The sequence below is a fragment of the Leptonychotes weddellii genome, chromosome 6 (assembly GCF_054177405.1).
Source record: "Leptonychotes weddellii isolate Sample4059 chromosome 6, ASM5417740v2, whole genome shotgun sequence".
Classification (NCBI taxonomy): Eukaryota; Metazoa; Chordata; class Mammalia; order Carnivora; family Phocidae; genus Leptonychotes; species Leptonychotes weddellii.
This window is the reverse complement of record NC_138374.1, coordinates 50,753,114-50,777,156: the sequence shown is the minus strand read 5'-3', so window position 1 is coordinate 50,777,156 and position 24,043 is coordinate 50,753,114. Positions and strand designations below refer to the sequence as shown.

General features: G+C 54.1%; 1 protein-coding gene across 1 annotated transcript in view; it reads left to right on the top strand.

The window, feature by feature from the left end:
* The window catches only part of COL13A1 (collagen type XIII alpha 1 chain), a 76,016-nt gene extending 52,421 nt beyond the window's left edge, over positions 1-23,595 (top strand). The window contains exons 26-36 of the mRNA XM_081823097.1: positions 208-252; positions 2,514-2,555; positions 3,423-3,449; positions 4,362-4,442; positions 7,742-7,777; positions 10,504-10,557; positions 11,661-11,714; positions 12,636-12,671; positions 17,726-17,812; positions 21,666-21,704; positions 23,151-23,595. Of these exons, the coding sequence (XP_081679223.1) occupies positions 208-252; positions 2,514-2,555; positions 3,423-3,449; positions 4,362-4,442; positions 7,742-7,777; positions 10,504-10,557; positions 11,661-11,714; positions 12,636-12,671; positions 17,726-17,812; positions 21,666-21,704; positions 23,151-23,153 (504 nt within the window). The 3' untranslated portion in view covers positions 23,154-23,595. The remainder of the gene's footprint in view (positions 1-207; positions 253-2,513; positions 2,556-3,422; positions 3,450-4,361; positions 4,443-7,741; positions 7,778-10,503; positions 10,558-11,660; positions 11,715-12,635; positions 12,672-17,725; positions 17,813-21,665; positions 21,705-23,150) is intronic.
* Positions 23,596-24,043: the final 448 nt, after the last annotated feature.

The window sequence follows — 24,043 nt, the reverse complement described above, 5'->3', positions numbered from 1 at the left end:
ACCTCAGATCCCCGAAGACTGTAATCTTGGGCCCCCTGCCCAGTCTTCATACTGCAGGCTGACTGTCCCCTCACCCTCCGAGGTGGTCCTTGACGACACCTCGGCCTCGTCTAGTCCCGGTCTAGTTTGTCACAGATGTGAGGGTGTCCCTGTGCCCAGCGCCCCCGAGTGCCAGCACCCACAGCGTATGGTGTTTTGTGCCCACAGGGAGAGAAAGGAGAGCCCGGGGAGAAGGGGGAGCCAGGAGTGGAGGTAGGTTGTGCGGCTTGGCCTTCTGTGTCATGGGGGGTATTTGACAGGGACCTCGTCAGCCCCCAGTCCTTCCAGGACGCCCTGCCTTTCCGTGCTCTAGAAGGAAAGGCACAGGTGCCTGACATGGGGAGCGAGCAAGAAGCCGAACATTCACTGAGCCCGGTAGCCCGGCCTCGGAGCCCCGGGGCGCAGTCCCTGCACTGGTGTTCACAGAGCACCCGCTGTGTTTCCTTCCCGGTGCTAGAGTCTGGAGGTAGGAAAAGAAACAGAACCTCCTCTGTGCAGTGAACGGTCCCCAGCAGCAAGCGCTAGAATGGTGAGCCGTTCCAGGAGCTGGGTGAGCATCCTAGAAGATGGGTCCTTTGAGCAGGATCTTGAAGACTGTGTAGGAGTTTGCCTGGAAGCTCGAGAAGTAAGCTTTCCAGAGAGACGCATTCTACTCTGAGAGGTGTGGTGGTGAAGGGAAGAGGAGAGAGCAGTGGGGAGAGAGGTCCTGGGGATGGAGGCCAGGTTCTCATAAGATGAGAGAGAATCAGGCAGATTTGGGGCATATCAGGGAAAGAGCCCGGAAAGCAACAGAGTTCAGCATCACGTGAGGGAGAGGATGCTTGGTGGGAGTTCCTGTGCCACACAGACAGAGCCAGGGGAGGGACCACCAAGGCTGCGCAGCCCCCGGAGAGGTCACCTTCAGTGACACCAGGGCCCGCCCACACTCAGGGAAGCGAACTTGATGAGATGGTATGTTCCTGAGTTAGAGACAGATGGCCTCCTGATAAAATGCTCTGAGATTCAGGAAAAGCACTACACACACAGAAATGTTCCTTCCAGAAGGAAGTAAAAATTGGAAACAGGCTACGTTTCTAACAAGAAGGAAATGATTCAATAACTTATGGTAATAATACTAATGGTATAATAGTCCCTGTGTTTGGCAGCGTTCCTTGTGCCAAGCCCGGCTCCAGGCCCTAGCCGGGGAGTAACTCATTTTGTGCCGCTCAGTCGAGACATGGAAAGGAGGCTTGTGCGGAACATGCAAAAAAAAAAATAGAAAACCGGGTTTTGGGTTAAATGCAAAACAGCAGAGAATCAAATTATATATAAAAAATCATTGTTAAGCATGGACATATATTTATGTACATTTTATGCATCAAAAAAAGAGTGGAAGGAAGTAAAGCAGAATATTAGGAGTATTCACGTACTTATTCTTCCCATTCTTTCAATTCCCTTTAATTTACAAAATATTTTGATGGGTCTGTTATTACTTTAAGTTTTTTTATTTTCAAAATTATCGTACAGTAAAATTGACTTTTGGGGGGGTGTGTATAGGTCTGTGAATTTTATTTAATACATTCGTAGGTCTGTGTAGCTACCACCACAATCAGGATACATGAATCACTTATTTATAATAGAGAAAGAAAGCACTGAACTTTTTAAGAAAAGAATATGGAGTTTCCAGAGATTGAGCTGAGAAGTCCATGGATCCGAGAGACATGAGAGGGACCCGGCCTGCCCAAGTTCAGGGGCTCCTCTTTGGTGGCCTGACAGAGGGTCACCACTCTGGCCATACTCTGTGGGATTCGAACCCTGAGAAGGCAAGAAGAGCCCCAAAGTTGAGATGGGGTGACCAGCTCAGAAAGAAGCAGGCAGGCCTCCCTCTTGCCTCCCTCCTGCCTTTAATTAAAGGGAAGCAGAGACCAGCAGTCTCTGTTACAAACCCGAGGGGACTTGAGGGACATTTTCAAAAGCTGCTCAGCCTCCCCCCCCATTCCATATAACCAGTCTCTGCTCCTGTAAGCCAAAGGTCTCAAGTTCAAATGCCAGGCACACAACAAATGAATGCAAAGTTCCAGGTCACAGACAATAGGGAGTGGTGGGGACTGGGGTAATCTGAAGATTTCATGCCCCACCTGGAGGGGAAAGGTTTTATTCAGTTCCAGGCAATTATGGCCATGCATGAACAAGGGCCTACTGCTGCCAGGTTTTTCTCTTTTCTTTCTTTCTTTTTTTTTTTCAAGAAAATCTGGAAGTCTAGACTTTTTGACAGCATTTCCTGGCAATATGTGGGGTTTTGTTGTTTTTTTTTTCCCAACATTGTGCAGGTTAATGAGTTGCTATGAGTTTCCACCCTGTTCTCAGCCTTCTTTGGGGAGACCACATGCTGGGCAGTTCTGTCCCCCTCTGGCTTGGACCGTGGGCCATGTCAGAAGGGGAGGCCACTTGGAGTGTAACAGGGGGTGGGCTAACCATCTCCCTTTGGATTCTAGGTTCCTGGGCCTCCAGGGCCAGAGGGGCCCCCCGGACCTCCGGTAAGTGGGGAGGGCTTGTCAGCATTTCAGCCCACTGTGACTGGGTCCCTACCATCCCCTCCCCCCTGGCAGTTGCTGTCACCTCTTCCTCCCAGGGTGGGATTTTCTCATCCCTACTCCTTTGCCCTCCCATGTTAAACCGGCACCATGTCAATGACACCAAAGAGACTGGGCATTGCCGGCTCTCCTGGAAACAGTTGACTGGCATGGCAGCCGGGGGTCTGGTTCCACCACCCCGCAGGAGTCCCTCTGTCACTAAGCTCTGCCCTTTGCTGTCAGATGCCTGCTCTCCCCCTTCCTCCTTCCTGCTAACCAGCAGCAAAAACATCTGGATTAAGATGGAAAGTGATGTAAAACCAGCCCCACTGGATTGGCCTTTCCAGGTGACAGGTGAAAAGATGGGGCTTTTATAGGGCCCCTAAGCATCCTAAACCAATAGAGGCTGGTCCTTCCTTTGCAGGGTTCCCAGGCCCATGGCACTGTGTCACCCATTGTCATTGGCAGAAGTAGTAGTAAGAACAATGGCAGCCAGCATTTACCGAGACTTCTTACGTGCCCGACACTGCTCCAAGCACTTCGCATCCATAAATCTAATCAACCTTTGCTGTGTTCCTTCTGCATCTTCCTTTCATGAGGCTCTAGGTCAGCTGTGGGGGTCACAGAGACACAGTCAGTCCCTGGTTGGGGAGGCCTGGCTCAGACTCCACCCGAGGGAGCCCCAAGCACAAACCCCCTTAGCATTCCCTCCACTTCCCCTGGGCAGGGACCCCAGGCCCTTGCGCTTTTGTGGTCCAACTTGCGGACGAGGTGTTTTTGACTTACCTAGAAATGCATTTCTGATGTGCCTTGTTTTGATTCCAAACGCAGGGGCTCCAAGGTGTTCCTGGACCAAAGGTAAGAAGAGGTCATGTGACAGGTGCTGGGGTGGGGGAAGGGGCAGTGTCAGAGAGGGCCGAAAAGAAGGAAAGTCCTTCGGAGACGGGTAGCCCAGCCAGTCCCTTCCCTAAATGGAATCGTGTTGACACTGGCCAGTGGCTACAACCAGGAGAGAATGAAGTCCTTTTAGCACCCATCATTGACACTGGGCAGGCTTCCGATTTAGAATTTTCTCATCCATTAATCCACCCTATGAGTAACGGGTTGGATTCTTAGCAAAGGAGGAAATCCTTTTCCAAGTAACCTGCCCCAGACCTTTCACTCACCCTGAAGTAGGGTGGAGACAGGGAGGGGTGTAGTGTGGGCCCCCTCCATGGGTCCAAGCCCGTTGGTCTCTGGCCTGGGGGGGTCTCCCAATCTCCCCCTTCAAAAGCATTTCAGCTGGGTAAGAGGGCCTTGGGACTGATGGCATATTGTCCCGTGCCCCCCCAATATTCCTCAAGAGACTGTTGGGCAATTTTTTGTCCCAATTAGTTGTGGAGCCTCAGAGCTCCCATGCTGGCATTCCAGGCACCTGCCAGCCAATCCCTGCAGGGCCCCAGTTTTCCTGCTCTGCAAACGGTCACTTCTGCCCCAGCCTGACCTAGAACTGCCCTGTGGGTCTTTCTCTGCTCCACCCATCCCCTTTTCCTTTGGGGACCTCAGAGTTACCACAGGGATACCGAGGAGTCTAATGGAGGTAGAACCAGGCTAGGAATTCAAGGATTCTTAGAGTCTCCATCCGTGGGCCAGCCACCTCTGCCCCCTCCTTCCTCCATCCTCTACCTGCCCCCATCTCCCCAACCCACCCCTATCTCCAGGATCCCAGGATGCAAGAACGAGTTGTCTGAGACATACCCTTGTGTGATCTCCCCCCTCCCTTTCCTTCAGGGGGAAGCAGGACTAGATGGAGCAAAAGGAGAGAAGGGTGTCCAGGGAGAGAAAGGAGATCGAGGGCCGCTGGGATTACCCGTAAGTATCTCAGAGCCAGCAAGCCTGTGAGGAGCCTAGCTGGGTGGTCCTGAGGAGGCTGGGGTGGCGTGCAGGACCCTGGGAGAAGGCTGCTGCAAAACTGGGGGTTCTAAAGTTCTGAGCATTCCAGAACACTCCATGTGGTTTTGCTTTCCTACCTGGGCAAGACTATAGACTCTAGTTCCCTTCCCGAGGGCTTCCTCTGGGCCAGGTCCCGACCTGGGTGTCGGAGGGAATGCAGAGCTAAATAAGACAGGGCCCCCCACCCAAGGAGCCCCCAGCTGGAGAGCCTCAAGTGGCCTGAGAACAGCCTCAGGCCCTACATGTGCCTGATTCGGAGGCAATAAAAATCTGCCCTTAATGGGAGCCAAGCTTAGAGAACCTGGGAGCAACAAGATGGTGAAATGTTCTCCAACTCCCACCTATTTCCCTATCTTCAGCACTGGCTACAGCAGAAAAGCTTGTACAAAGGCAGATTCTCTGGTCCCAGCAGGCTAAGGCCACTCAGATCTCTCATCTCAGCCTGCCCTGAGATCAGACCCCAGGTGGGGGCGAGGTGCTGCTCGGGAGGCATCTACATTTCCAGATGTGGGGACCTGGCCTGGGCGAATCTTTTGCCCCAAGCTCCAGTGGGCTCCTGGCCTCATCACTGCCTCCCCTATGTCCAGGTGCATGCCCTCTACCACCCACCCTGGAGCCCTGGGCTTCCTCCTCCCGCACCCCCCAGTGGGGCTGGCACTCTTTGTGGCTTGGTTTTCGAAAGCTGGAATGGACATCACGGATCCATCTACTCATTTTACTGATGGGCCCAGAGAAGAGAGAGTCACTTGAGGTCACATATGAAGTCAGTGGTTAGGCCATTCCAGAGGCCGCTCCTTTGCTGAGGCCATCGCCTTGCAAAGGGGCTCTTTCCAGCCACTGGGGCTTCCTCTGTCCTGGGCACGAGGCCAGTTCCCACCCTGGGAAGCCATAAAGAGCAGAAGAACAAAGAGAAGCCCAATTACCCCAGCCTGGCAGAGCTTGAAGGTCTGGTTAATATAATCACAGCAACCAAACAGCAAAAGCAATAGGTATGATTACACCCTCATTAGTGCATCAGATGTAGGACATGTAAGGAGCTGATGTGCCTGACAGACTACAGGGAACTGATGACTTTAACAGACATTTTCCCATGTCTTCAGCTGTGTCCAGAACGTTTAAGTACTCCTCACTAGAAAAGAGCCTTCCTGCCCGCACTCAACCACAAATCTCCCCTTGTCCACCTTCAGGGCCCCAAGGCCCTCGTGAATACTGGAGAATTTAGTCTGGGGTCGAAATGCAAATGGCACAGAGACCAAACAAGTTATATAAACAAAGAAAGTGCCGGAGGAAAGACAAAAGTGCCCAGTCTGTCTTTAAGTTGTCAACTTTCAGTAGAGACATGGGTACAGAGAAATACTTTTGCTAGCTTAAGAAAACAACACAGCATCTCCACATATGGCAACAAATGGGGACTTCAGAGAGGCAAGAGGGAGTGGTGGGGACTAGGGCACGCTGGAGGCCATGCATCCCTTCTTAAGGAGAGCAGTCCCTCCTCCGTTCAGCTAACTGTCATCTGGGGGGGAATGAGGGCCCAGTACTTCCAGATGGTCTCATTTTTCCAAGGAAGCTGGACATCTGGCATTTTATGTGAAATCTCCCCATTTTCTAACATTAAATCAAAATTACTTGCAACTCCGCAGACCAAACCAAATATGTCAGTGGCCTGCACATGGCCTGAAAACCACCAGTCTGTGCCCCCTGCTCCAGATGTCTCAAGATAACTTGGTATTGGTACTGCGTAGACAAAGTTTGTGGATATTTAGTTGAAGTTCTGATTTTCAGCTTCACCTCCATAGTTTATGCCATAGAGTAGCAGCCTGTTTTTCCAGAACATCCTATGGAATTCTTCCTGTTGGCCCTACGGAAGTGGTTCTCAGTGCTGGCTACACACTGGAGTTGCCTGGAGCTTTTTAAACAAGTCATTACCCTGGCCTCACTCTTGGAGACTCTGGTTGAATTGGGGTGGGGGAGGGCCCAAGCATCTCTATTATTTTACGCTCCCCCTCTCCCCTCAGGAAATGCTGATGATGCCGTGGGGTGGAGAACCTCAGCTCTCTAGGCCATGAGTCAGGATCATCCCAGAAGTTTGTGATCCTAAATCTGAGAAGGGAGGCCCTGGAGGATCCTACTACCCAACACCTTTTTCCCTGTCCTCCCTTGCCTGGGGGCATTCCCCCACCTTTAAAATCCTGAAGCCTAGGCTCATTTCTTGAGGCTCAGCTGGTAGCCGTTTTTAAGAACTCACTCCTTACTGGGCTGGAGTGTCCCCACTGCCTTCTCTCTGGTTTGTCGCATGGCAATCATTAGATAAATTTCCCTCTGGGCCTCCTAGGTGTGTCTTGGGGGCAGCTTCCCAGCCCAGCTTTGGAGCAAGAGCACCTACTCGCACCTCATGTATCACTGGATGCTGCATAGCAAGCGGGTCTTAGCATCCCACCCGCCAGCCAGTTTACTCCAGGGCATACGTGGCCTTAGACCTCTGTCCCAGTCAGCTGCCCCCAAAGCCTCTTTCTCTAAAAGGGCCCCTGTCTGGGAGAACAGGAATGGATTGCGTTTGTGCTGAGCTTTGCAAACCACGCAGTGCCAGAGAAAGGTCAGGCATCGGGAGGACTAACATCGGAGGGCCTTCCCCCCTGCCACCCCCAGAGCAGAAGCAGGCCAGCTTCTACCCACGTTCCCAAGCCAGGTGCTATAACTCAGTACTGATTTCCTCGGGGTTCCCCAGCCTGGCCCGTCTCCACAGCCGCGCAAAAAAAGGCTGGGAAGACAACCCACCCTTCACATAGGCTTGTCCCGCTGCAGGGAGATCCGTCCTGGGAAGGAGGCCCTCCCTCTGGTTCCAGACACCTTTCCATGAATTCTCTTTCTGCATCCCTTTCCCCAGAGCACTGCAACCCCTTGGCAGAGGGATTTCTGGGAGGCTCTGCCAGGAGAGAGGGGGGCAGGGGGCACAGAGGATGAGAAGGGCCATCTGCACTGCTCGCCACAGGCCTCCTCGGCAGCCGGCCACACTGCCACTCGGTGTCCGTTTTTGTTGGTTTCCGTGTGAATACCATCACCTGTCCTCCCAAGCTTATTTCTCCCGTGTTGTTTGATGACCAGCATTTGTGTCTGTCCGGAGTCACGGCTTCACTCACCTCTTCCCTCCCCCGGTCCCTTTTTCTCCCTCCCGTTCCTCCCCTCCCCTTCTTTCGGTCAAACATGTTCCCTTCATCCAGGGAGCTTCAGGTTTGGACGGCAGGCCTGGGCCACCGGTGAGTGTCACTTCTCCGTTACCCCTCAGCCCGCCCCACCCCACCCCCGGCCTGTGACCCCTCTTGTCTGTCCCTGTCCCGCTGTGGCCTCGTTTTCCCAGTGAGTCCTGCCTTATCCCATCACCAACACCAGAAATGTACCATCTATGCCCAGTTCAGAAATACTTCTTCAGGCCTCTTGACCAAAGATGGGTGGCCTTCCTCTGAATTCCCCTGGCCATCGTGTGGACCCAGGGTCCTCAAATCTGGGTCTCCTGACCGCTGGACATGGGGTGGAGGGCTGAGTGAGGCCTGGGAGCCCTGCCCCAGGGGCTGGGACCACGACTCGTGCCCACCAAGCACAACAGTGTCTGTATGTACCCGTCGTGCTGTGTTGTCTTCATGCTGTGAGCTCTGTCCATCTCCTGTCTGCCCACAAGGGCTTCCTAGTCCTGTGCAGCCCCCTCTGGTATGTACTGGGGTGAGGCCAGGTGTAGCATCTAGGATCATATGGGACGGTCCCAGCTCGGTGCTCTGCGGGCACGTGACCCTGCTGCCTGTGGTGCCCCGGCTGCCCCGCAACTCAACAAGGGGTTTATGCAGAGCAAAGGAGGAACGCTTGGGTCCCCTCTTTCTCCATTCTTTCTGATTCCAGAAAACAGGCATCACCTACTCATGACTAGAAAGCACCTGGCCCTTCTTCTGGTGACAAACAACTGAAGCATCAGCAAAAGAGTCTCTCCTCTCCTGTCCACCTTCCAGGCCCCTCCCAGAATGCCTCGTGAGGTCTTTAGGGAAGTGGCATTCCCACTGAAGCCTGGCACCTTCCCAGGGTCTAGGGATCCCTGACCGTCCAGGGCCAGGCAGCTGGACTTCCCTGCCCACGAGCCATAACCAGAGCGGTGTGTGTGCTCAGCCCCCACCAGCCAGGGAGTCCCAGCTTGGCCCTTGTGGGACAGTCTTGAGGCCCAGACGACAAGGTTCTAAGGAGCTGGCTGGGATGACACTCGGGGGGAAGATGAATTTGGAAGGTTCCGTTTATGGAGGGGAGGACAGGCCTGGAGGCGGAGAGGATCCGCAACTGATGCCAACGGGAGCCTAGAGCTTTGAGAGGGGGAGGACCAAGAGCAGCCCCACTCAGAGCCTCATCCGATGGCATGTGCCCTCAGAAAGCACAGGAGGTGACGGGCCTTGCCCAAGGCCACATCCTTTCCAGAGCCCCTCCCCACCACGCGTTTGTGGAGGCGACACTGTAGATTCTCCCATTCAGAGACTAGACCTCTGTTCTGGGCTGTGCTCCCCCCCACCCGAGTCCGTCCCTATGCACCCTCCTCACACCTAGCGTGCCTTCCCCAGGTGGCCGGTCAGGGCTAGGGGGATGATCTGTGGCTGGAATCAGAGAATCCAAAACTGTCCTCCATTCTTGCTGGACAGAGGGGAGCAGGGCAAAGTCATAGATTCTGTCCCCTTTGGACCTCAGGTTGTATTTTTCTCATTAAAATCAACATCACAACCTTAAAGGAAAAGTTTTGTGGGAGGAATAACCCCGCCCTGCGAATACTAACATTTACCAGTGCCAAATGCGTGAGGTGCGTTTCATCCATTTCAGCCGGGCAGCGGCCTCGAAAGCAAACACTCATGTCATCATCCCCCTTTTACAGGGGGGGGAAATGGACCGTCAGAAAGCCAAGAAGCTTCTCCAATATCTCAGCATTGATAGGCCTTCGAGGCTGGACTTGAAGCCGGCCAGTGACCCTGCAGCGCTGTTCTCAGCCATGACCCTGATCAGGCCGCTCTCATTTCTGACACCCCATAGTCTTCCCTCGTAGCTGCAGAGGGGGCACGGAGGACGTCTTATGGCTCTTTCTTTTTTTTCTCATAACATAAATCAGTGTTTCCCCACTTGCTCGAGCCCGGGGCAGCACCGGGAACTGCCCACCTGCCAGCCGCACATCCTCAGGGCCTCGTCTGAGCAGGAAGCCTAAACACGGAGGCAGAGCAACATAGACCTGAAATATAGACCTCCTTCTAGTCGGGGTGGACAATGGGGACCTGGGAAAGGTGCTTAAGTGTGCCATAGCCAGCCCCGCCCCGCCTCTAAGCCGAAGGCTCCAGCTGCCCCGACTCCCCCGGAGCCCGGAGTCCGGAGCGGTGGGACCCCCCTCGCTGCCAGGCTAGTGCCCGCAGACACGGAAGCGCACCCATCACTCTCCGGTCCGGCCTGCCCCGTAGGGCCACGGCGTGGGGACAGAGGCTGAAGGCCAGGGTGGCCCGCGGTGGGGCGGGTGGGGTGAGCAGTGGCTGAATGACCCCCCGCGCCTGCCTCTGTGTGTGTGCATCTGCATCAGTCTCTGTGGCATGACCCCCCCCTGCATGTGGAGCTGCAACAGCAAACAGGTGCCGGCCCCTGCCCCCACCCGATGGCCTCCCCCACTCCCCGCCAAGCGCTTCAGGGAGCAAATGAAGCAGTAGTTCTCCTACCGTTTTCAGCCTTGGCAAGCTTGGTGGGAAAGCAAAAGGGTTTCCCTCCTCAAATCTGGCTCTGAGGCAGGGGGAGGCCTCTCTGCCCGAGGCCCCCGCCCCAAACAGGAAGACGCCCCAGTCCAATGACTGCCTTGAACGAGCCTGGCCTCGCCAACCCTGAAAATGGGCCTTTGGACCTTGCTCATCTCCAGTGCCGGGCGGGCCTCCCGGGGCTCCCCACCGACATCAGACCCCTCACCTTTGCTTTCTTTCACCTCCCCCAGGGTACTCCAGGACCAATCGGAGTCCCAGGCCCAGCGGGACCAAAGGGCGAGAGGGTGAGTGCTCAGTCGCCAGAGACCCTGCACACCAGGAGGGGTCCAGCGCCCCTGCCCAGCCGCAGGTCCTTGGTCCCAACCCGTCCCCCCAGCCCAGCGAGCACCTCATCCGTGGCCTCGCCCGGTGACCCTCACAATAGCCTGTGGGGGAGCCGGCCGGCCTGAGTTGCCCACTTTATCGCTACGAGTGGACAGACGGACAGCTTCCTGTGCCCGGCTCCTGGTCACCTGGCGTCGGTCATAGGCTCCGTCTGGCTGGGCCCCAGGTGCTGCCGGGAGCGGACACACCTAAGCTTTGTGATGATTTAGGGAGACAGCATGGAACGGAGTGCCAGGTAGTGTAAGAAAATCCCGGGCAACACCAAGACGTCAGGAGGCCAGGACGTTAGGCCAGCTCCCACAGTCACTGTCTCCCATGGAGTGGGCGCGTGTGTGGTGCTGCTGGGGGACTTGGCTCAGGGGAGGAGGAGGGCCGCCCATCCCATCCGGGTCCGCTCTTCCCAGCCAGGCCCCAGGTTCTGCACATTTGGGGCAGGAGATCACCAGAGGGCTGTGGGGGCGCTAGACCCTGTGCGGGGCATCTGTGGACCTTTTGCCGCAGGGGAGACTCCGTCCCCTTCACTCACTGACCACACAGCTGAGGGTGTAGAGGGTGGGGAGCTTCTGAAGAGGGACATAGATGTCCCTGCCGAGATCACAGCCACTTTGGGGACCAGGATGGCTGCTTTCAGAGGTGACAGTTGTGGCCTCAAAGAAGAAAACAAAGCTCTTTTTCTCTCTCCCCCCTCTTCTCTGTCCATGCTCATTTCCTGCTCCTTGTTTCCCTCTCGGCTTCTGCTTGAGGCCAGCCAGTAGCTTCAGGGCACTGTCCAGTCTTTCCAGAGGGCCTTGGGGAATGGGCTCCGCTGGAGGGAGGGGGGCCTCCAAGCGCCCCGCCATGGTGGAGTCCACACCAGTCACACCCTCCGCTGAGCCCTTGCTTCGTAGAGGGCTCTTTGAAGGGACCGGAGAGGTTCCCGGGGTTTCCTACAGAACAGAAAACGGTGGGCGAAAGGTGGTTCCCACATCAGGGGGAGCTCATGGGTTTCTTTCTCCTGTTTCAGGGCAGCAAAGGTGACCTGGGGATGACAGGACCAACAGGAGCAGCTGGGCTTCCTGTAAGTGTCATGCGACTGGAGCTTTCTGTCCCCCATCGCTATCCCCCGGCAGAAGCCCTGCCAGGGCAGACTACCCAGAGCCTGGAGCAAACATCCAGAGCCGAGTGAGAATGCTGATTTCTATGACAGAGGAAGCTGCCAAAAGCCACGTGGTCGTGGAACTTCCCTGCTGGGCACTGCTCGAGGCAAACCTGGGCACACGTGGGCCCTGTTGGGGTACCAGGTCCTCAGCCACATGGACCATCTGAAGGGATGCGGGGTGGGGGGTCTCTCAGATGAATGTGCACGGCCATTGAGGAAGGGCAGAAGCAAAGCCAGATCATTATAATGCAAGAAGGAGATGTTTCATGACAGGACTGCCTCCCCAGTTTTCCTGCTGTGTTGTTGTAAAAGTGGATGGCCTAAGACAGCCAGGACCACTGTTTCCACCCACTTGAAGGTTGTACATCTGTTCACCAGCTCCATGTGTGGCTGCCCAAGCAACTTTGCTCCAGTCAACCCCAGCCAGTCTTTGCCTGGTGCTGCTTCCCTAGCTGAAGTCATGGAGGACAGCCTATACCTTGAAAAGAGCAGCTTTGGGGTCACTTTTCTGGCGAGAGTCTGGCGGGAGAGCCATGCAAACACCTCTTCTGCCGGGAGAGTTGCTCTGCACACAGACCGTGTCCTCAGCACCTGCCACCTGTCGGGAGGAGTGAGCTGGAAGAACAGGGCCACAGGCCAGGGCCTCAGCTGCAGAGCGAGCGCCCATAACTCATTATGTGTTTTGAGGTCAAGTCCCTTTGTCCCCTTCTGTAAAACGGGGATAATTAAGCCTGTCTCTGAGGAATTAGGCATCAGACCTTTCTGAGCCTGGAAGGAAGGCCTGGACGGCCCTCCTGTCCTTTCTCATGAACGTGTCTTCATTTCTGTGACTTATTGCAGGGTTTACATGGACCACCCGGAGACAAAGGAAACCGGGTGAGTCTGAGCCCTTGCACTTTGGCTGTGGTTACTAATGTCTTCATGATGTGGTGGAATGATCAATTGGGAATTCCTGACCCAACATTGGCAAATACAGTTCTTCCTGGTAAATCATCCAAAATTAAAAGGCTCTGTCTGTAGTAAAGGGCTTACTCTAGCGTGCGGGCAGCCTGGGGCCTGATCCTGAAATGGAAGCATGGTTTTTTCCCACCTGGCAAGGGAAGACCGAATCCCACAGTGGTCATCAGATTAACATTGTCGTCCAGCCATGGGAGCCACGTGCCCACTCTCTGCAGTGCCCTGCTAATGGACCCCTCGATGGTATTTTTAGACCCACCTAGTCGTAGCCTTCTGAGATTTCGTTTCGCCAGGCATCCCAGGCCACTGGTGAGAGAGAAATAAATTCCGGCTCCAAGCACAAGCACACTTCTGTTGTAAGCAGCCAACCCTTTAAAAAATGATCACAGCCATTATTTCTCTTGGAAAGAGCCTGCAGGACCATGAAACGAATTGTACCTTCTGAGGTCCTTTGCTGTCCCTTTGGTTTCTGCCATCATCACCAACACAGAGCTCTTGAACGTCCACGGCCCCCACAGCCATGTGGTAGGATGGGACACATGCCACGTATCTGACACAGGCCACATCTGGCCTCAGCAGGGACCCTTTAACCACCTCGGACCCAGAGATGAGCTGTGGGTCCGTTCACAGAAGGTCTCGCCTGCTGCTTCATCACAGTGGTCCCCAGAGTGTGACCCACAGCACTTAGAGGCCCCAGCGCATCTTCTAGTGGGTCACGTTGTCCAAGGGTCGCAGAGGGAGAGACAGGCCAGGACCACGACAAAATATACCAAGCTCCCGCAGAGCTTTAGAGGCAGAACAGGTGGCTCCCAGATCCCAGGTCCTCCAGCTGATCTTTGAACACTGATAACCATGTTCATGGATAGAAAGTGCCAGAATCTGTATGCTTATATCCTGCACCAATTCCGGTCTTTTCCATTTAAGATTTATTGAACTCTTCTTTAGCCCTAAGTTCTCCTTCCTGGCAGCTGGTCGAAAGTAACTCAATTTGTTCCATATATTCTATAAAGAAGAGGAAGCAGGCAGAGTGACGCCTACCAAACTGTCCATGGAAGACCAAGTCTAGAAACCACTGGAATTATCAGACCTACTTCCGGAAATGTGCTGGCTGGTAAGGCAGGTGGGGAAGCCCACCTTCCTTCCTGTGCCATCAAAGAATTGAGGCCACGAAAAAAAAGAAAAAAGAAAAAGAAAAAAAATTGATCATTCCACCTCTTAGCTGGCATACTAATCTCCTTTCTAACTTAATTATAAAGTGTTCTGGTTGTCTTTAGCATATTCAATTAATACTTTTAAGCTATTTCTTATGACTTTTTCAGTTGGCTTGCAGCAGTGAGCCATTCGAAGGCTGCACAACCAGAGATGATCACGTTCCCCTCGGAGGCGGAGGTGGGGCAGGCCAAGGCCCTTATCACAGGTGGTGGGCGGCGCTGAGGCAAGGCTCTGGGGTTGTTGAATGAGCCAGTGAGGCCCCAGGAATCAGCGGGAGAATATTTCTCCTCCACTTCTCCTCCCTGAGGCTCTACAAGCCTTCCCCTGCCCCACCTGTCAATTAGCAGTATGTCACTTAGTAAAGGTCAAGTCCAGAAAACAGGTTGCACGAACTCGCTTTCCGGTAACCCGTAAAGAACAACTGACTAGTTCCAAAGAGGAGGTTTGCGGATCAAGCAACAGCTTGTGTCCTCCATTCGAGAGATCTGACTCTCAAGACACCAGAATGTCCTGGAAGAGTGCCCCCTGCATCTCGCCTCTTCAAACAGACCTCTTAATACCACTGGCCCTAGCAGACCTCCTGGGGGGAGATGTGAGGGCTTCGTAAGAAAGCCTTCAAAACAAAGGAAGTTGTACGCAGAGTCGGCGCTTTGCCACGGCCAGTTCTTTTTCCTGAGGCCTGGAAGCTCAGAATAGTGACGCTTTGGTCAAGGGAAAAGACCAGAGGGGCTTCAATGACATTCTAGTTAGAAGCCTCACCGTTGCTCGTGAAGGCGAAGCTGCAGGTGTTCCGAGCCCCGGCCCCCACCAGGCATGAGAAGGTGGCTGCCTGAGGCCGCTCTCGAACTTCACCACATGTCATGCCTGGGCCCATTAGAGAGGCCCAAGTGGGCGCGCTGCAAGCCCGTTGCTCCGTCTTACAGTGAACGGGGACCCCCGTCTTAAAACTATGCTTCTCTGTGTCCCACCAGGCAACGGTCTTGGAGCCTCTTTTCCATTCCTGAAAGGAAGAAGGTCCTTGTAGTAGCACTTAAGGCCCAGAGCCCAAAACAGGCCGTTTTCTAAGAGAACACACGTGGCCGTGGAAAGAATGTCCTGTCCTTGTCACAAGGGACACTCTTCCCAGCCTCTAACAGCCCTGGGAATTTGGCACAGGAGCCACGTTTAGGATGAAAGAGTTCGTCACAAGATAAAGGGTGCCCCAGGGGCGCCTGGGTGGCTCAGTCGGTTAGGTGTCCAACTCTTGATCTCAGCTCAGTCTCCATCTCAGGGTCATGAGTTCAAGTCCCACGTGGAGCCAGCTTAAAAGGCGAGGCGGGGGGAGATAAAGGGTGGCATGAATTTGGCATTTGGCATCAGGAAAATTGGGTGCAGGGGTGGAGCTGCCTGCAAGCCAGCCAACTGGAAAGTCTGCGTGCATGCAGGGAGGTTGCCGTCACTCTTCAAGACGCCCCGGCTGGGGAGTGTGTGCGTGCTTGTGTGTGCGAGAGGCCTGCTCCGCCAGGTCCCCCTGGCCTCCTTACCTCTCCGCCCTCCCTTATCTCTTTTGGTCTAGGCCGGACTCTTCCTTCCTTCTCTCCTTCAGTACTTCGCGCAGACGCGCTCGCCCCATCCCCAGACCCCATCCCCCTCATCCTTCCCCTCCACTCTCCCAGCTTCAACTCAGTTCCTCTGAAATCAAGTTCTGTATCTGTATTTTTTAAAGAAAGCTTTTATTTGCCCTTTCCCCGCCTACAATCCCTTCTTTACCAGGGCCACTTTTGTGTCACTCTTTGGGGGTGGGAGGCAGGGCGGTTGTAGGTAAAGCTAGTACTCTAGTACCTTCGAAGGACACCCACTTTAAAGCCATTTCTTGGGCCCTTAGGACCTGCCTCCCCATAGTGCAAGCTACACACCCTGAAAGTCAGGACCACCGCTGCCGACCCTCTGTTGCCTGAAGGCAAATCATCCGGGACCTGGAACTCCACCCCCACCAACTCCTCGGGAGTTTTGCCCACCCCTTGGACATAGGCAACTGCGTTCACTTTTACACTGGCCTGACCCGAGGAGAAAGAGGGACCACTTTGCTGAGAAAGTTTCCCCTGGGGCTTCCCATCCAAACGGCTAGCGGTTTTGCTGGTCCACTGCTCGGGGACTGTTCACGCCGTCATGTTCTCATCGGCGGGCGTAGCTCAGAGCCAATGGGATGGCACCTAATACGCTTATACACGTGTCCTCCTGAACACATCACTTTCCAAGGAAGCGTCTGCACATTAGAAAACTCAGAACAATCCACTGGCGATTACAGGGAACCTCTGGAATCAAGAGATTTGAGGCGTTTCCAAAGATTCAGAGAAACATAAGAAACATTCTTGTCCTTGGTCCCCCTGCACCCCCAGGAGCCGTGCAATCTGCCACTACGGGAACACGGTAGACGTGCCGGGCCAAACCACGGGCAGCCAGCTTGGCTCCGGGACAGGCTCGCGGGAAGTCATTGTCACCACAGTAATCATGGTGAAGCAGCTATCATTACTGAGCACGGACTCTCTGCCACCATTAAATGGCACCACTAAATGTGCCCAAAGACATCACAACAAAGTTTTGAGGCAGGAGCTATTATCCACGTGGTACAGGTGAAGAAAAATGAGGCTCAGAGAGGTTGAGTAACTTGCCAAAGACACACTGCTGGTCATAGGCGGGACCCGCTCTGGCTCCAAGCCTTTCTTCTGATCCCTGTGCTACCTGCCTTCAAGGCCTTGTCCACCTCGAGGAGCATTCTGGAAGCCCCCCGGCATGAGACAGTCAGCCTTCTGCAGCAGAGGAGAACTGTTCCCAAGAAGACTCCCCATGGGCACATTTGGCCCCTTTGTAAGGAGACCCAACATAGGAAAATCCAAACTCAAATTCATTGCGAAGTCCCCGTAGCCTTTCTTGAAATGGAGAGTGACCCCGACACATACAGAAGGGGGTTCGATTTAGAAAGATGATGCTTACTGAAGTTTTTCAGAAACAAATGAGTTCCTTGAACCAACTTGTCTGTATACAAATTAGCTGCCTCCCATTCAGACCAGAGACCAGAGACCCACATACAGTGGGAGGACCTATCAGAGAGCCAGGGGCCACCCAAGGAGCTCTGGACACACACGTACACGTGTGAGCTTGTACGCTCATGCACAAGCACACACTCGTATATGCACACACGTGTATACACATTCCCAAGCACACACTCACGCATTCATACACACATACGTGCACACAATATGTGCACACATTCACACGCACGCACGCATACACACACACACACCCCAGGGCTCTAAATAAAATCATCCTGCCTCCTAATAGAATATCAAAGGAATGGAAACCAATTGGGACCAAAGTTGTCAGGTCAAAGTCTTTCAAAAATGGACCCACCAGGAGAAGGAAGTTGGTCCCCCTGTTCATCCCAGGCCCGCTCTGGGCTCAGAATTAGCAAAACTGGCCCTGAGTAGCTTCCTCCTACATTTCCCTCCACCTCCAGCTCTGAGCCCTACTGGCTCCCAGCCCCCAGGCCTCGATTTCCTCCGCCGCCGCCCTGCCCACCTGGCTTTAGCCAGCGTTCCCAGCTTATAGACGGGTGGGGATGGGTGCTGACCTCAAATCCTATTGGGAAGAATATCCTATTTAAGCCACGCTATTTTCCCTCTTTAATTTTTTTTTCCTTTTTCTGTTTCTAACCTTAACAAATGAATGATCCTAAAGTTTTGATGTTATTTTTTTCTCTTGGACTAAACCATTATTTACAGGGGGAGAGGGGGAAGAAAGGCTCTAGAGGGTCCAAAGGGGATAAGGGAGACCAAGGAGCGCCTGGATTAGATGCCCCCTGCCCATTGGTATGTCTTCATTTATCACTTGCATTGTTCTGGTTTTTTCCTTGAGGTTTGCAAGTTGGAAACCAAGAAGGCAAATAAGCTAAGATGACGAACGAATGTCTACACTGATGCTATCAAATCTATCCTGTCACTTGGCCAGGAAAATTCTGCTGGTGGTGGTACCCTCAAACCACAGCTGCAAGTCATTCTGGCCAAATCCCTTTCCTCTGAAGACGCAGAACAATTGATGTGTGGAAACAAGAACCCGGTCCCCGAGGAAAGGGATCTTGGAGCAGGCCTCGGCCCTCCGCTCCAGGATAGCTCTGGAAGCCAGCACAGCATTTGTGAGCCACACATTTGCCTTCTTCGTTTCGTGGCCACCTCTGTGGCCAGCAGTTCAAGCTGTTGGAATCCTCCGTCAGGATGCAGGACCCCAGGCCCCAGACGGGGTAGACCAAGGCCAGAAAGGGGGCTCTTCATATACAGCCTCCCACGGCCACTAGCCATGCAACTAAAGCCTGTGAAGCCCTAGACCAAAATCAGTAGACAGAGCCCCTCCAGGAGCCCCCAAACAAGCTTATAAGGAAGGATTTGTGGCACATTAGCCGGGCTTCTCAAGTGCCCTCACAATCCGTTTGAAGGTTCTGAAAATTATGATACGCTAAATTTGAAGTTCATCCATGTTTATTCCAAGCGAGTCTTTAAACGGAGAGGGGGCTGGCTGTAAACATTCCAAAGCGCAGCTCTCGTGGAAGCCAGAGAGAGCACAAAAGTTGAATCTGGGAAGTGGGAATCCGCTGGGATTGTGGCCCTCCTTGTAGCTGCGTCGAGGGTCCTGCATCCTGGCTGGGGGGGGACTGGGCCTCTCCACTCCACAGTCGGAGCTGGCCAGCCTTGACCTAAATAATCATCGTGGTTGGTTTTGTGAACAGGGACACCGAGGTTTTAAAGGAGAGAAAGGGGAGCCGGGGTTACCAGGGCTGGACGGACTGGATGCCCCATGCCCATTGGTATGGCGTCACCCTCCCCTGCCTGCATGGCCGATTCGGGCTTCCGCACGTGTGTGGTTCTCGCCTGCATGCCTCTCTGACCACACACCGCCCCCCCACATGCCTCCTGCCCCTTCTCTCTGTAGACGCTAGGGGTCACCCTGCCCTGGCCGGTCCTCAGGGGCTCCCGCCATGCCCCCTCGAGCATGCAAAGTTTGCCAGAATGTTTTCTTGGCTTCTTCCCACAGCTGCTTCAAAAGCTCATCCCCTTCATGTGAACCGTCCCGTCCGCCCCTTAAGCCAGCTTTGGCTGCATATGGTTCTCCTTTCACAGCTGCTTCTAGCCATCCTACCCCCAGAAAGAAAGCTAGGGAAGTGGATTCTCTGGCCAGGCCCGTAGCAACCCCGACTCCTCTTCCTTCACACATGGCAGTTGATTCGGCAAAAGCATCTGCTGAGCACCTAGCAAAACACTTGAATGAGATGCCTGAGTCGGTGCCACAGCCCTTCCCACTCCGCCATCTCGCGAGGTGGCAGGGGACCAATGGGCATGCTCATAAACACGGGGAGACTGAGAAGTTCTAGAACGGAGGTAGAGGAGGGGGCCACCCTGCCCGTTCCTCCAGGCTGGGTCTGGGGTCACCGCCCCAGTGGTACCACCAGAACCAGGGGACAGTCCAAGACCAGGATTTTAGAGACTAAAGGGCTTGTCCTTGTCCCCTTTTGCTCAAACCCTGAAAGACCCTAGAAAATCCTCCCTTGGCTTCCCTTCCTTCCATCTTTAGATGGTTCACCACCAGCAAGTCTGGAAGAGAATGGAAAGGTTGGGAATGTCATTGAGGAAGGGAAGACAGGAGCTGGGGAGGCACTTGGGAATACTCTCCAAGCACGTCCCGGCGGAGTGGCCACAGTGCGGCTCGTGCTGGGCCCCGGCCCCCGGCCCCCTTGGGGCAGGGACACTCTCGCCCCCACAGCTATCTTTTCACCTCCCTTTAAGGGGAATAGAAGATGGCCCCTCATGCCAAGGCAATTGGCTTAAAAGGTTCCTTCTCTCCTAAATGTCCCCAGGAGTTCTGGAGTTCATGGAGTTATTTTTATACAAGCAATAGTCAGATGAGGACTCCGGGTCCCAAATCCCGCCCCAGGGTCCCACGGGAATTATATTTGAAGAGAAGGGAAAAAGTTATAAGAAAATATGCTCTGTGACCCTGAGAGGTGACCACAGAGCCCCGTGTAGAGACTTTTTAGGACCAGTGCACGCAACAAAAGAAGAGCACAGAGTAGCTTGCTTCCTGTTTCCCCACTGCTGACACCCTTGCTCGCCGCCCCCACTTCCCCACCGCCCGGGCCCATGAACCCGAGCATGCAACCATGGGACTCCCTGGCCCCTGCAGAGACCTCCGCTAATCGCCAGCCAGGTCTCCCCTCTGCCACATGCCTCCCACGGTCTGAACGCCTCAAGTCCCGCCCGCTGCAGCTCCAGCCACCTCTCTCCCACGCTCCCTCTGCCTGCCTCGCTCTCCTCCGCCGCACCCCTCCCCCCCGCCCCGCCACCTTCATGTGCCAATGGGAATACCGCTGTGGCCCGCGGAGGCTCCTCTCCCTTCCAGAGTCATGTGGAGTGTTGCACCGTGGCAGGCTGGGGAAGGGGGCAGAAGGTCTTCATGAGGCTCTGGAGTGTCCCACCTCCCCTTGCAGACCCTCCCTGACCCAGAGGGGACAACAAAGGTCATCTTTATTTGGTCCTTAATGCAAACTGTGTTTCTCGCCGTTGCTCTGCTCCCCGTCTCCTGCGCTGTGTTGTTGTGGACGTGGGGACAGGGGCAGCTATCTTAGCACAAGGTAACTAGACTTCTTCGGCCCTCCGTGTCAGGCCGGCTGCCTGCTGAATGTCAGGTGAGCGGTTTAGGCACCTGTCATGGTGCTAAGATTGGTCTGGGGCACAGAAGGCTCCCCTTCAACTGCCTCTGGGCTGACCACTTGCTCCGGTCCCCCCGAAACCCTGTGTCCATCCTTGCTGTGCCCTGGACTGTGAATTCTAGAATCTGGGCTGCAGTTCTAGTAGACACGGACTGAGAACTAGATCTATGCCCCGGTTCAGCCCCACCCTCCCCACTTTGTCTCACGAAAGTTCCAGATTCCCCAAAGGGTATGCCAGAGAAGCCGGGACATCGGGCCCCAAGAAGACTCAGGTGCTCCGCAGGGGGCCCGCCAGCAAAGAAGACAAACGGCGCACAGCATCCCATCCTCCACTTCATCCCCCCCACCCCAAATTCCCAACGATGGCCAGGGCTGTGCCAGAGGCCAGCGTTGCCTTGCGGAAGGCACCTCAGGGCCACGTGGCAATACCTGTGAGGTGGCTTGCCCCGTTGTGTCCCGTCCTCCTCTTTACTGATTATCACATGGACCTGCCTAGACGTCTTCCTCTTACCGCTGAGGAAGAGAGGCAACTGAGATAGTAGGAGAGCTGGGGGCACCATAGCGACCATTTCATACAGTTGTGCCTTCCCAGGTTTTACAGAGGAAAAGACAGGCCGCCAAGCGCTGAGTGACTTACCCATGAGCACCTAGCCCTCAGTCCAGCCAGAGCAGAGACCCGCGGGGCTTAGGGCTGTCCTTGACAGGCTAGGGCTGACCCCACAGGCTAGGGCAGCCCCTCTTGGCCTTGCCCTACAACTACATGGGACCCTAGTCAATGGGAAGTCCGCCTGGCTGGCTTCCCAGCCCCTTCCGAGGTTCTGCCCTGCAGCAGAGAAGAGAAAGAGACAAGAGGTGGGCTGCATCCTGATCAGCTGCCGCAGTGTCTGTGGCCCTTGTCCCCCCGTCCCGCCTGCTTGGGGGGCTGTCTCGGAGTCTGAGCCATCTGCCTTCCTTCCTCACTATAGGGTGAAGACGGTTTACCAGTCCAGGGCTGCTGGAACAAGGTAAGGCTGCCCAGCGGTTTGTGGTGCCCCCCCTTCTCAAGTGTGATTAAGCACGTGCAGTTTCCACCCTGGGCCTCTCTGCAAATGACGTGGGTTGAGAAAGGAACGCTCCCGAAGGCAGGGTGCCCATTAAACGTCCCACACACTGCATGCACTTAGAGAACTTTTTAAAATGCTTTTTAAGGCATCCACAGACCCCAGCGTCTGGAATTTCCACGTAGCCACACAGCTGACATCTTTATGCTTTGTGTGGTTAATTTCCACAGCACTTTCCTCCAAAGACTACTAGACCACGTTTTAGAATTAGTTATCAGTAGCTATTCTCAGTGTTCGCACGAAGTCATTTAAGCCATTAAGCCACATGATGACATTTACCCAGATGTAGGAAATCTGAGTTGCTTAAACTGTACACTCCGATCACTTCCCTACCTCCTCCTAGACACTGGCCGGGTCACCACTCTACCCTTCCCCTTGAACTCAAACTGCCAGAGCTCCATGTTTGCACACACGAGTCCTGCAGCCCAGCCCCTCCCGGGGTCCCAGGATTCCTACCAGCAGTGAGTTTTCATTTGTTCGCCCTTGGCATTGCCATCCTTAAAACTGTCTGACACCACAAGGCTATGCCCCTGCACAAGATCACCCCACCCATCCAGGGCCCCCAAAGCACAGGGCTCCTCAACTTGACGAGGGCCATCAGTTTGCTAATCCAGAAGCCCTAACGTGCTGCTCACCCTCCCTCCACGGCCCCTCTTCACTTTGCTCCCACTGAGATGTCTCACAGCCCTCACCCCATGGTCTCCAGCTGTTGGTTTGTCCTCATAAAGGGGCTGGAGATCCCAGCATGTCCACAACTTGGTGCTTAGCTAATCTAGCCCTGTCTCAGTGACGGCAGACGCACACTTACAATCAGACGATAGCTCCTCTGTGCTAAATGCCCAGAATCTCATTAGTTCACAGGATTCAGTTAAAAGTAGTGAAACCACCAAGACACCAGGCCCAAGGCGGGGTCCCTACACGCCCAGGTACCCAAGGCATCCCTGACCAGGAGATGCGAGGGGTTGAGCTTAGCAGGGGAAGAACAGTCACCGTCAAGAGCTACAGTGTCTTGGGGAAGCAGCCTGAGAGCCTCGTCTCTGTTGGTTCGCGCCATAAATTCAGTCTGGGAAGATGGAGCGATTCATCCACAGCCCGGCCTCCAAAGGCCACATGGAGAACAAGTGCCCTCTAGTGTCCACAAAGGGGATGACAGGAAGGTGAAAGTGATTTTCTGTCTTCGGGGTGCAGACGGCGCCAGGGCCTTGCACCCAGGGGGCCGTGGTGCTCCTATCCAGAGTCGCCCACCACCGCAGCCCTCCAAAGAGCACACTCCTTTCCCACAAGGGAAGGAGACCCCCGCAAGCCCACCGACACTAACTCTACTCTGTTTTGTGTGTTTTTGTTTTGCAGTGATGCCTCTAACCTGGGATGGGCCTGTGTGTGTGTTTGTACATAGAATATTTATTTTTATACAGTTTTCACTTTTTGAAAATGCCAGAAGTATGATGCATCTTACAGATTATTAAAAAAAGGAAAAACCTGCATATTTTGTACAGAGAATGCCAACCTCTTTCCCTTTGTTTACAAGATGTTTTGTATAAGTCTACGACTCTAATACACTTTTTGTTTGTGAGTATGGGCATATGTTTGCATGATATTTGTGCACACTTATTAAGTATTGAAGCTTAATAAATTATTGTGTTCTGGTGCCAAAGGGGGCCAGCCAGCACCGAGGTGCTCGCTAGCTTATGTGCGAATTCACGGGGACGTGGAGGTCAGTGGTGTTTGCCTAGGTGTGTCTAAGAATATTTTAAACTCTTATGGATTTTCATTATTAAAAAAAAAATGAAACCTGGCAACTCATGATCCTGATCAATCATTAAATTAAATACATTCGCTCTTGTGAAAGCAGGAAGTCCCAGAAGGAGGGGTCCTCAGAAGTATAGGGTAATGTATGGAAAAGTGAGGTCCAACAGTGAGAGGGATGGAGGGGTCGCTTAAGCAAGGTCTCTTGTATGTAACATATCCCAAGTTCCTTGTGGTGCCATTTGAGCGTTTCAAGGTCAAGTTCAGGTCTGCTGAAATCCCCAGGGTTCCAAAGAGCTATTTGTTATTGCTTTTGGTATTGGGGTGATTTTGTGTGTTTCTTCCCTTTGAGGGCAGTGGGCAGTAACAGCCATTGCTGCTGGTAGCTGGTCATGGGGTGCAGATTTGCAAGGCCCCCTCACCCCAGCCGCTGAGAGGTGTGCCTCATTGCCATTCCGCTCCAAGCAAGAACGTTCAGAAAACACTCACAAATCCGG